Here is a 13,040-nt window from a genome sequence, read left to right as displayed (position 1 = left end):
CGATGCGCAGAGCATTGAAGAACCAGCAACCGATGAAGTGCATGCACACTAGAAAGAGACAGAAAAAGAGCTTTCTCAGAAAACTTATGTCATGAGACTCTCATTATCTAACGTTGGCACCCGAGAGATCAACACTGCCAAGAAGATACAGAGTTATAATTGCTTTTATTGGTTTATTGTGTGAGCGAAGGAGCTCTTTGATGTATTTAAGGGACTGAGCTAATGAATAAGTAAATGCAGAATCCAGTCTATCCAGGGAACTGATCTCAAAGGGCGTGATGGTGCGGGTGGGGGTGCGGTGGGGGGGTGTTAGCACTGGTTGGGAAGGGGGAAGCGACTGGAGTTGCAACAATGCATTCTTCAGTTGCCAAAAGATTGTGAACAAGCTTGAACTCAATCAAGCAGAGTAGAGCAAAGAGCGGCAGGTAGGAATGCACCGGGTGCAATTAGGTGTAAGCTTCCCCATGCAATGCTGAGCGGAGAAATGCGTAACCCTGGACTTATTGGAGCTGGCCGGGCAGTGGGATGAGGAGGTGGGCTTATTTAGCAAATACGTAGACGTGCTTTTGACCCCAAAGTGACCGAATCACAAACCCACTATCACAAACAGACACACACACACACACACACTCCCTCTCTGCCCTGGCTGTCGTTAATCATCATTTGTGATGAGAGCAGGCCTTGTTGCCGCTGAATAATAGAACATGTGAACACTTCTACTTCATTTTTCAACATGTTGGACACTTCCTGTGTAAACTGTGTTACTTGATGATTTTTGGTGACTCATTAATTAGTCTCTCTGGCCTTTGTGTTTGTCGTACTCCTGGACTTCACAGACTGTTGCTGGATGAGGTCGGTGAACGTTGAGAGTGTGCCTCCCTGTCTGCAGGTTTTCTTGCATTTTCAGCTTAACCTTTTACTAAACCGTTCATTATGCGTCAACTCGGCCCACAGACCGCCTGCCACATTCTCATGCCCATCAGGTCAGTCAGGTTAACAGCCGAAGGGAGGCTGGGGGCAGGAGGGCAGTGCTATCTCATCTGCACCCCTCTGTCTGAAGCCTGCGCAACACATTTGCAGATAGAGAGGGAGAACTATATACTACAACCGTTTGATGAGCAGCAGGGCAATAAATTCATTAATCATCATTATATGCCTCATCAAACTCTTTGCCAGACTCTCCATGGGAGTTACACAAATTAGCCAGTGAAAAAAGCAGTCATTTTAGAGGAGCTAGGTAAGTGCTTTTTGATTGCTTTCTTGAACAATGCTTCCCCTGACAAGCTAATAAATCAGATCGTTCTATACTTAAAGTGCAGCTACTGTGAACCCAATCTGAGCTCCCCAAACAAAAAGGGAAGCTGTGTAGGACGAGGGGTTTTACCACAGACGGAGCTCTTTCACTGATTTGTTTTGGATTCCTTTTCTTTATTCGGCAACAAAGAAGTCTGGGTACAAAGCTTTTGATATCTGAATGAACTGCTGTTAGGTCTCCAGATGCAACAAGGGATTTTCTCACTTCAGATCAGAATAACCTCATGTTTGCCTTGAAATGAGAAAAACCAAGTCAATAGTGACCATATGGTGCAAAATTTCAATTAGACTTTTCTTCTTCCTCTCTGTTCTTTATTATAAGCTGCTCCGGTTTTATATACATACGATCTAAAGTGGGATGCATGTAGCTGCAAACTGCAGGCTTTTGTATGCACAGAGAATCTTACCTGGCAAGTGATGCATACCTACCACAGTGAGCACATCCTTCCATCCAGATGGCCATTCCATGCAAGACCAGCAAATCATCCATCAGACTGGAAGCAGTTCCTTTTATTGAAAATGAGGTCAATAGATGTCTTGAGCCTTGTTTTAGGCTGGCCGTGCGAGCCTGCTTCAGGTGTTAGCAGTTCTCGTTTAACGAGTGCGATGGGACATCTCGATTGGGAAGGATGCAGTTGGCAGAGGGGGGTAGTTAGGGGTGGTCTCTTATCTGTTTAAAGCCCATCTCTGATGAGATTACCTATTGGAGTTGGCTGTAAACCACACTGTTAATCAGTGTGCAGCAGCACACTCCCACTGGCTGCCAGCCACTGCAGCTTTTTCATCATGTTTTTGTATTTTTAAAAATTTTTGTAGAACATTGTCAGATTGGGGCTACTACTAATTTAAAAACAAAAAGCCATCATTTCAGAGGTTTTGGTATGTTTTACTATGGCAAAACTTGAAATTAAGGACAGATTTTAAAACAGCCTAATCATTTATAAATGCATGTTTTTAAGTACAGTACAATAATACAAAATAATCAGTAGGTTTGATTTGTTGGAACATACTTTGTTAGCCTTGGCTACATTTAGCCTTGATGTCCCCCCTGCCCCCCTAATGTTTGACCTCAGTGATCCTGGTGTCATTTGAGACTGAGTCACTGAATTTCCAAAAAGGAGAGGCACCGTGGAAGACAAAAAGAAATGTATGTTCAAACAAATAAATGTTGCAACTTTTATCAAATCCTCAGCAGGAGGTTTTCTGGAAAGTCAATTGCAATGAAAGTTGCTGAGATTCCTTAATAGATCATTATTTACCAATTGACGTTATTGTTGAACTTGAATGTCTGATACTGAATTTCTTTCTGTGTATTTTCATCTGTAATTTATCATAATTTTCTATCTTAAATTGATTCTTTAAAACTGAGTGAACATTACAGTGTCCCACCCAACCCCAAGCCCCCAAAAAACCGAAGAAGGTACATATTTTAAAACCGTTCTCTAATGTCTGCAAACAAGCAGAGACATGAACAAAACTAATTGGTTTCAGTTTATATTTAGCCAGGCAGGTACGTATGCACATCTTACAAAACTTGGAGAAGCCGTTGTGATTGTTCCTGTCTGGGTACATTGAGTTACATCACTTATAATAAGCACCTTAAAGTTAGCATTCCGATGCTAACTGCCCCAGCCAGGATCAGTGCAGCTTCTGTCCTTGTGAGAGTGAGGTCTGGTCTTACGCAGGGATCCCTTTACTGCTGAGCTGAGGCAGGGCTTGGAATAACTTGGGGAAACTGAGTAGAAAGCTAGTCCCCCCTCTTTATGTCCATCTTGGGAGCTGATCCAATTAAGTAAAGAGCCATTTGCATCCCTCAGTCTACACCAAGCTGGGGGCACCGAAAATTAGAAGCTTTGCACAAAAATAAAGGCCTAGCAGTGACGGAAGGACCAATTTTTGTTGCGCAAGGTGGTTTGAGGAGGGTAAAGTGTCCCAGATGACGGTGGATAATGGTAATGTTACAGGCGAGGCCTGTGTGTGTGTGTGAGCGCAGGCATTATAGCGGTCATTAGGACAGATATCTGTGTGGTAATGTGGAGCAGATGTTGAGAAGAAAGGGATCATTTAAAAAGGGCAAATGTAAATAAACATTGAGGCAGCTCGGTACCCCTCCTCCCTTGTGGACCCTGTGAAGTCACTGAAAGAAAACAGTTCATCAATCTTCTTCACGGCCATACGCTTTGTGAGATTAGAGCTGCGAATCCAGATTTATAGAGACCTTCCTTTTTTGTTTTACTGATTTGAACAACTATTGCAACTTTTCCGTTTTGGGTTGTGGAACGATCGCAAACCATACATGTTTCAAGATTGCACATGTGTATTTGTGTGTGGAACCTGCTCAGCTTTAAAGCAGGATACCCGTGCATGGCCAGAGGAAGAAGAAAGTTCTGGACTCAAACTCATTCTGCTCTGTGGCCATGCATACCTGAGGGGCTTCGGCATGGCCACAAGTCTGCCCCTGCATTTTATATATAATATACATATAGTGTGTGTGTGTGTGCACGCGTGTGTGTGTTTGTGCATGTCGCCTCCCTCAGGGCAGGGCAGTACCCCTCAGTGTGAGCTCCAGTGAGCCCTTACATGGCCACTGAACACAGACCCTTTGCAGTCACAGGGTCAGAGGCTCACGCCACACTGCTGTCAGAGCAGATTGGTCCCCTTTCAAGGAGTCAAGGTGCTTTCAGAGGAGAGCTTTGTGGATGTGCATGTGTGTGCTTGTGCAGATTGTGTCTCCAATTAAGTAAAATTAGGCTTCTTGTTTGCACTGTAGAAGCAGTTCAGGAATTTGAGCTAATTGAGTTATTATCCTCACCTAAATCCAGTTAAACCCAATTTTTTATATATATAAATAAACACATGGCAGTCCAAGGATCTCAGCGCATCACTCCTTTATAATGTTGTTTTTTTGTACTTCATAAAAATGTTTTATTTATGTTGGGGGAGTGGGGGGCAGGTCACTTAAAACATCTCACAGCTGAAAATTACACATGTAATCTCTCCCAGAGGGACTCTATATGGAGAAATAGAAAAACAGTCCATGAAGTGCAGGAAAACAGAGGTAAATCACTTTCTGACACTTTATCTGGGCCACTTAAGCAGGTTCAAGACTGCTTTATAACTCCATTTAACATGAGCGAGTTGCTCTGCGTGATTTGAGTGTAGTGTTACACAGAGACGTTGGAGTTTGTTTGTTTGTTTGTTTGTTGTTTTTTTTTAATATACAGCATCTTGTTTAGACATAAAGGTGAACTGGTTCTGTACCAAAACACTTCTCTGTATAAGGAAGTAAAATCTTGCGTCCTTAATTAGCCCCCCTTGTTTGTTTTTTTATGGCGGAGGTTGAACCTTTCTAGCAAAGCAAACCTTGCAAGAATATTTTACAGATACGTATTACCGTGTAATCTTGTGTTTTAGAATATTCCAAAGAAGAAGTAGAAGAATGCATCGAACGTCTCTGCAGCCTTAGTGACAATTAGAAACAACCATATTTTCTGAGGGCCCCCCCCACCCTTTTTTTTTTTTTCTCCGCACTTGGCATCGCGTGCGTTTCAGCACATGAGCTTGACCCCTGCGAATAATCCGAGTCGGCCAACTATACAGCCGGTGTCTTTTTACGCACTCGAGCTGAATCCGACTCCCAGCCACAAAGTCGTGTTGCATCAATAGTCTTGTTTATATAAGATGCACCGAGCGAAATTCAACAGGTTCTGGTTTCACGCCGCGGACCGACGCAGATAAACAGTTGAGAGGCGATCGACGAGCCATCTGACCGGTCGATGTCGAAGTTGGATTGGTTCTCATCTTTAGTCAGCCTCAAAACGAAATCTCTGAGTTTCATTTAACCTTCTGAAAAAAATAATCGAGCAAAATAAAATAGAAAAAAAAAAAGTATACATAAAATGTGAGTGTAACTCTCATTGACTGTTTTGTGGTCGCTACCGATGTCCGCCACTTTGTTATATCTATCTAAAAAAAAACATTATTAAAAACTTGTCTATTTTTGTTATTCGTTCGTTTATATTGGCTTCATTGCTGTAAATATCAACTATTTGAAGCAGGAAAATGTCATCCAGCTGGAAACAATTAACCGGTTTTTTTTTCTTTGTGACAACAATTTCGATATGACTGTTTTTTTTTAAAGTGATATAATTAATTACATTTTATGATTAATCTATTCTTAGGGACTGCAGGATTTATACAGGTTGTTTTAGCTTAAACAAAAATAAAAAGAAGAAAACTAAAAGAAAAAAAAAACAACAACAACGAAACAAACATTTTTAACCCGATTCTATACGCTTAAGGTTCAGTAACAAAGTCGGAGTGAAGGTTACAGAGCTTCTCTTCTTCCTCTCCAGTTTCTCCCCCTGTCGGCTTATTTTTTTATTTTTTTTTCCCCCCCCTCTTCATTTTCACACGTGGGAACGGCTTCAAGCCTACTTAGTATTCTCAAATTGTAGCGATCCCAACAATGAACCGACACGCCATTCAAGCGGATGGGAAGCCAGGGACCGAGTTGAGGAAGAAAAAAGAAAAAGTTGCTGGGAGGATCTCCCCTGCAGGCTGTCATGCCTTCTCTGATGAAGGCTCGCAAATTCTCCCGCTCCGCTTCCTCGAGTAATCTGGGGTTAATTGACTGGCTTTTATCGCGCAGGGAAAGAGAACAAGAATAATCAACGATTATATACAGTCTATATTAATTTGGTTGGTGATTTTCTCTTTTTCGTCTTCATTTTCTTCCCCAGAAACTTGAAGATAATTACAGTTAGGCCTGTAATTCCTGCACAGCCCCTTCAGCAGTTCAGCATTATAGAATATAGGCTTATATCGACGTTGAATATGTTAATTCACAACGTTTTCTTGTAGTAGTAGTAATAATAATAATAATTAATAAAATGAATGGATATGCATAGTGAAGTAGTAATTTTTTTTTAAAATCAACTTGAATCGTGGGACTAGAAAAAAGGCAAGTAATCCAATAAAAGACGGCAAATAAATAAATAAAAAAAGACGAAAAATAATCATTTTAAAAATTGTATTTTTCGTTGTGATTTGTCAAACGCCTAAAAGTCCCTTTGAATTAAAAACCAAATGTAAACAAATTAAATGAAATAAAAATTCTCTTATATATCTCAATCAAATACGCATCCTGAAGAAATTCAGCAAAAGACGGGGGGAGGGGTGGGGGGGAATATATATTTTAATGTCTTCACACACATGATTCGGTAATGTTTTCTAATGAAACTCCTAAATACTCTCTGAGGAGACGTCGCATCGAGCAGCTCCATATCCCTCCGGGGATCAACAACAGGAAAAAGGAAAAGAAGGGTGTAAAAAAAAAAAAAACAAAAAAAAAAAAAACCCATAATTATGCTATTTAGCCGGCTGATGTGTCGCAATCACTGCTCCTGCACACTCTGTCAGATTAAAACAGAGGAGCCGAACAGAGGACATTAAGGCTAAGGGAATTATTGAAACCTCAGGGGAGATTTCACGCCGGAGAAGTGGGGGGGAAAAAAAGCAAACTATAGAGATTAATGGCGGCCATAAACAAGAGCATGCCATCCCACAGCAGTGGAGGTCAACAATAACGACATCAATAATAATAATTATACCTTTTCAATGCCCTTTAAAAAGAGGTAATAAATAAAATAAAAAAAACCCCAAACGAATAAAAAGAACTGACAGTAAAAAGAAAAAGAAATAAAATAAGGCCTTTTGGCTTTGAGGCCTACAACACATCTAATCCTAATGTTTTGTAATAATATTTGTATTTATTTGCGCCTCTATATTCAATAAGAACAAGCTTAAAAAAATAAATAAATAAATAAAATGTAATAATTCATTCAGTCTGATTTCTTCCTTATTGCTCTGCAGTTATTGCCATTTTGAATCTCCCGTCATATATTCACTGATTACTGTTGTGGCTTCAGTTGTTTTTTGTTTTCTTCTTCTTTTTACTTTACTTGTTATCACATTTTTTTTTTTAAATTATTATTATAATAACTTTTACCAGGCAATTCGATCGCGGATGGGTTTCCGTTCCGGATGACCAGACTCCCACACCCCACCACCCCTCCCTGAAATTGTAGGAGCAAGTGTGACACCTACCTGCAGAAGTTGGAAGAGTTTATAGAGAGAGCGCCGGCTTTGCACACACTCATAATATGTTTCTGTGTCTGCATGGCAACGTTCTGCAGAGTCTCACATCCAACGCGCAATTTAAAAAAAAAAAAAGAGAGAGACTCAATTAATGATATATAATGGGCCAGTATGTTTTAAATGCATGGTCGCGTCCCTTTTAAACAGCTTTGCCACGCCTTAGAAAATAGTAATGAGGTCTAAATTTGGCATAAAATCCTGCTCATTACCGGAGTTCAGCACCTTGATTGCTCTGGGTAGAACACGGAAAGGTAATTGGGTTAAATGGCTGCGCTTTGCTGCTGCTGCTGCTGTTATGTCAACATTCACTTTTAGAAACCCGCGCAAGAAAAAAAAAAAGAAAAAAAAAAAGAAATAGAAAATAATTGGAAGGATTGAGTGAAATTTGACCCAATAAAATTGAAATCATAAAAACAAAAACTCCCCAAAAACTGTCTGTGTGTTGTGAGACTAATGACCTTTAAACCATCTGTCATCGTGCAAAATGCAAGTAAACAAACCAAGCAACCTCAGCTGTTCCACCAAATAACCTCTGCACAAGTGTGTAGTTTTTTTTCTCCATAATTTACTTCAAAGATAGCGTGTTGTCCATTTTAAATACAAAAAGCTACATTAAATATACATGTTAGTCTTTCATACAAATAGGCGGCTGCAGCAATTAAGACCATTCTTGTTACATTTTTTGTTTTTAGGATTAACCATTCAGAAACTAAAAATTCTTTTGAAGATAAGCATTTACTCAGAAAATAACCATATTCTCAGAATTTGCTTCAGCATTCTTCTTGTTCGTTTTTTTTTTCTTGTTTTTTTTTTTTTTATGCAACCACAAAAAAATAAAATAAATAGAAGTCCGTGGTGAAGTGGAAAATATTCAGGTATTAAATATTTGACATACCTTTCTTTAGTTCATAAGGGGAGTCTTTACAAAGATCTACCTGCGTTTGGCCTCTGACTTTCTGGCTCTCCCTTACCAAGGCCTCTGCTCTATTTAACACAGTCTGGTTTAATCCATTGAAATGTGCCGTGGAGCCCGTGGTCACCGAGCCGTGGTTACTGTGAAGGGGTCCAAAGCTGCCACCATAGTTCGTGTAGCCGGGGTAGAAAGGGGAGGTGTAGTACAGAGGCCTGGATAGGACCGTGCTGTTGGGGAGCGGGCACTGGGGGGAGGACCGGGACGGAGAGGCGTTGGTGCCCAGCACTGCGCTCTGGCCCAAGCCGGGGCACGCCTGCTGCGCCTCGCCGCTCCCCTTACACCTGTCTGAAGACGTCGCGATCTCCGCCAGAGACCAAAGTTTGGGTTTAGGGGCTGAAGGGGGCGAGTGGATAACAGAGGTCACGTTGCTGGTCACCGTATTCTGCGGGTGGCTCAAATCGGACGGTTTGTCCTGCGTCGCGCCCGCCTGGTTCCCCCGGGGCACCGCTGGTGGAGACGAGGTGGTCGGCTTGGCGGAATCCGGCAGCAGCTCCGTAGTCCGCTCCTCCTGCTCTTTTAACTCCGAGTCGCTCAGGAGGGGATCCGTCTCTTTACCGTGACTCTCTTCTTTAAATCTGTCGCAGCCAGTGTCCCCTGGGTTCAGTAGTTTGTGATCTGAAGCGCAAATAAAGAAAGGAATCATTGCCAAATAATCGTAACAGCACATTTCTGGTGGAGCGGGGGAAAAAAAAAAGTATTTTAGGTGATGATGAGGTAAAAGAAAAAATTTAAATATAAAAAAAACGACTTTGTACTAAAATATCACATTTGAGCATAACTACATTCGTTTTACTGCGCTTATAAAGTTCCCTATAAATAAGTGCACTAGACTAAAAAAGCGGAATTACCTCATAATTACAATAATTAAAGATTAACATTACCATGCGATTTAAAAAAATATATACATTTATATTTTCCATTTGATGCATTAGAATTATAACGGGGTTCAGCAGAAATAATCAGAGTAAAAGCACTTTCACTTGAATTCCCAGCCCACTTCAGCATTTGCATCCTTATTATGCCGTTAAAGATAAATTGACTGCTAAACACTGCGCGTCCCCAGCAATTTCAGCCCATGAAAAGTCAAACGAGGGGACTTCAAGGTGATTATTATTTAAAGCAATTGTCTCATTATAAATTATACACCACCATTAACCAGCAATCAATTTTGCGCCTTGAGTGGAAACGACTGCGATGAAAAATTGATGATTTTTTTTTTTTTTGCCCCCCCTTTTTTTTCCCTGCAACACCGACCTGCCTCCGTGTCTGTGGAGTCCCCCTTGTCAAGAGGCTTGTTTGGCTCGTCGTCGTCATTTTTCTCCAAGTCGATGTTCTCGTCCTCCTCCTCGTCCTCGCTCCGGTTCCGAGGGGTCCAGGTCATCTTGTTCTCCTTCTTTAGCCTCCTCCTGGCGTTAGCGAACCAGGTGGACACTTGTGTGAGGGTCATTTTGGTGATGATGGCCAGCATGATCTTCTCCCCTTTAGTTGGATATGGGTTCTTTCGGTGCTCGTTGAGCCAAGCCTTCAGGGTGGCGGTGGCGTCCCGCGTTGCGTTCTTGCGGTATGCGGGGTCACCGTAAGGGTAGGTGCCCAGGGGCGCCGCATAAGGGTGGTATCCAATAGAACCAGCCATCCCCGTTGTGTGATCGTAGGGAGAACTCTGGAATAAGAACAAAAATATTAGTGAATGGATAAATATTTTTGAAACTTGAGTTATTTTCTAAACAGTTGCAAAAATATATATATCTTAGAAGTAAACATACACGCACAAGCGCGTGCACTGTAAAACAAACGCGCATGATGACGCACATGCCTTAAATTCAGTAAAATGTTTATAGAGTTGTGGGTAACTTTTATGTCTTAAATGATGTCTGATCATTTACGTTCTTGTTCTATTTTGTCGCAACATATAGGTACGAAATATTTGCTGGACATACTATTGAACAAGTATAAAGCGACCCATAATATAGTCCTTATAATAATTCTGTTATCTTTATTTTCATCTGCCTTTTGTTGTTGTTGTTATTTGGTCTTTAAAGACGGTTTGAGAACTTATCTCATAGGGGGGGAAAACAGCAAGGAGATTCAAAATCAAAACGGCAAATCAAATTTTTATTGCAGCTGGGGTTGAATTCCGCAGCTGACGCAGTTAATAAGCTTATAAAAACAAATAGTGACCTATAAGCTCCAATCATATGGCGCTACTCTGTCGTGCAGAGTGAATTCAGGGAAGTGTTTCTCCTTTTTAGATGGAAAATATAGACACGCACACACACACACATTATATATATATATATATATATATATATATATATATATATATATATATATAATTGTGACATACTTGCGAGAAAACTCCTGAAAATGTTTTTTTTTTGTTTGTTTTTTTTTTACTTTAACAAACAGCCTCTTACTTCGATTAAGCAGAACCCTTACACTTTTCTTTTATTACATCTGCTTCGCTTTCTGCGCTCTCTCTGGATCAATAATCACCTTTAATTTACTCACCACGTATGAGGTGAAAGTGGCAGCCGCAGCCGCGTCCGCGCTGTACGGTAAGTGGGAGTTGTAGCCCGGAGAGGCGCTGGTGAACGCGGTAGATCCGGCATAGGGCGCAAACGCGGATCCCGAAGAGGATCTCCCAAGCTCCTCGGTTCTGGGTCCCGATATGACGCTGGTGCTGTACGCGGGGCAAGAGTACAGGGCTAGAGAGGCGGACGGCTGGTACAAGTAGCCCTGAGGATACGCCATGCTGCAGCCCCGAGAGTGTGAAGCCACTTAAACTTGCGCACTTTCCCCCCGCTTTTTGTGTGTGTGTGTGTGTGTGTGTCTTCTCATGCGCTGCTGCCGGAGCGCATATGAGCTACGTGTATGCAGACCCCGATGTCTGTCCTCTTCTTGCAAATGACAGCGCAGAAATCAAAAAGTGAACTGCCGAAATTTAAAAAAAAAAGAAGAAAAAAAAAAAAAAAAAAAAAGAAGCGGATTATTTTTGGTCGTTTCCAGCCAGCCAGCCTCTCTCTGTCCGTCGGAAGAGTTCACAGTCTGCTGCTCCTTTATCTGAGTTGCCCCGTCTCTCTCATGCCTGTGCAGAAGTTTTATTATTTTTTTCCCGTCGGACGGGGGGCTTTGCTTGGGAAAACGTCCTGCCAAGATGCTAAGTTGGAAATTGAGGATCCTGACGCCTACTACGCTGCGCAGCACGCTCCTCCTCTCGGGGTGTAGTCACAGAAGGGAAAGGCAAGCTTATGCTGGGTAACCACAACCCCTGTCCAAACCCATGCACACTCTCTCTCTCTCTCTCCCTCTCTTTCCTCTCTCTCTTCCTCTCCCCCTCCCTTCTCTCGCGTTAACTAACAAGCCTTCTCATTCTCAATTTCTCTATTTTTCCCGTTTTTAACAAGCCTCGTTGCAGTGAGCCTCAAGTGCGCCTGGCAGCCCCCCTTTTTGGACGGCGACGTCATGCGAGTCTATCAACTCTCAACTTTCCTCCCCTTTCTCCCAAATACGAAGTCCTTACTTTCACACTTGATCAACAACAAATCGGCTGTTGTATGCAGGAGATGTGGGCTTGCAAGATACCGCCAGGAACGAAAAAAAGAAGGCGCCTCGCTGCAGCGATCGCTTTCTTTGTGCGTAAAGAAAAAGAAAACGCGTGTTTTTTCCCCCCCTCCCTCCATATTTCGTGCGCTAAACGAGCAGACAGATGCTGTTCGATCTCTGCGCGCATTGTGTTTAACATCCGCGTCTGTGGAGGGAGTTCGGGGTGATTCAAATGGATTATTGCAATTGTCGGCTTTCTTAAACGCCAGCTGAGGCGTTGCGCTTGTAAGAAAAGTGAGAGTAAAACGGCGCAAACTCTTCCAGACCGAACAAAAAACTACTTCCCCCCTCGGAACAGTTCCCCCCTCCTGTAAATTTAAGAATACAAATCGTTTTGTGTCTACCGTTTTTTTTTGTTTGTTTGTTTGTTTTTTTCCAATAGAAGAGGGACATTCGCGGCTTGTTCTTAATAATAAACTTCGACAGATTTAACTGAGACGGAGACTAAATAGTTTTTGCAATGGATCCTGGAATAAACCAGACCCATAAGCGCTCTCAGAAAGTCGTAAACCCTGAAGCCGCGGCAGATTAGTGCCAACTACGCCAAATCCGCCTGGACTAGAGGCTGTAATCTCATTTGATCTCAGCAGATATATTTCTATTCTGAAATGCAGGATGGCAATAAATAGAACGCAACAGATGCTGGAACTTTTATTTTTATTTCAATTATGACAGACCCCTTACAGGAAGTTAAATGAAATATTAAGCTATAATAATAATAATAATAATAAAAAAGATAACACCCTTATTTATTATTATTATTATTATTATTATAATTATTATTATTAATTATCTATTGTTGCTGTTGTTATTAATATTATTTATTATTAAGGATTATTCCGTTTTTTCATAGTGATTTAATAATTGAAGCTAAAGTTTAAATCATTTGGTGACTGCAGCTGCAGCTGAAGTCTCAGATAAGCCGAAAGGGATCGCTGTAGGCGCTGCTAAAAGAGTGTGTGCACACACACTCTGTCACGTGCTCCTTACG

At 41.6% G+C, this 13,040-nt stretch overlaps 2 protein-coding genes across 5 annotated transcripts in view; one reads left to right on the top strand and one right to left on the bottom strand.

The window, feature by feature from the left end:
- LOC103462665 (uncharacterized) overlaps window positions 1-13,040 on the top strand; it is a 127,441-nt gene that overhangs the window by 105,965 nt on the left and 8,436 nt on the right. The gene's annotated exons all lie outside the window — the stretch shown is intronic.
- On the bottom strand, window positions 4,188-12,036 carry irx5a (iroquois homeobox 5a). Of its 2 annotated transcripts, none has more exons than XM_081605404.1 (3): window positions 10,940-12,036; window positions 9,701-10,106; window positions 4,188-9,061 (listed from the first exon to the last, which is right to left on the bottom strand). In XM_081605404.1, the coding sequence occupies exons 1-3, from the start codon at window positions 11,195-11,197 to the stop codon at window positions 8,352-8,354; spliced, it is 1,374 nt and encodes a 457-aa protein (XP_081461530.1). In that variant the 5' UTR covers window positions 11,198-12,036; the 3' UTR covers window positions 4,188-8,351. The 2 variants fall into 2 exon arrangements, with proteins under 2 accessions (XP_081461530.1, XP_081461531.1); XM_081605405.1 differs by having other exon boundaries at window positions 10,955-12,031.

Source organism: Poecilia reticulata, chromosome 3 (assembly GCF_904066995.2).
Source record: "Poecilia reticulata chromosome 3, P_reticulata-male-v2, whole genome shotgun sequence".
Classification (NCBI taxonomy): domain Eukaryota; kingdom Metazoa; phylum Chordata; class Actinopteri; order Cyprinodontiformes; family Poeciliidae; genus Poecilia; species Poecilia reticulata.
The sequence above is the reverse complement of the archived record's forward strand: the minus strand, read 5'-3'. Positions and strand labels throughout refer to the sequence as shown.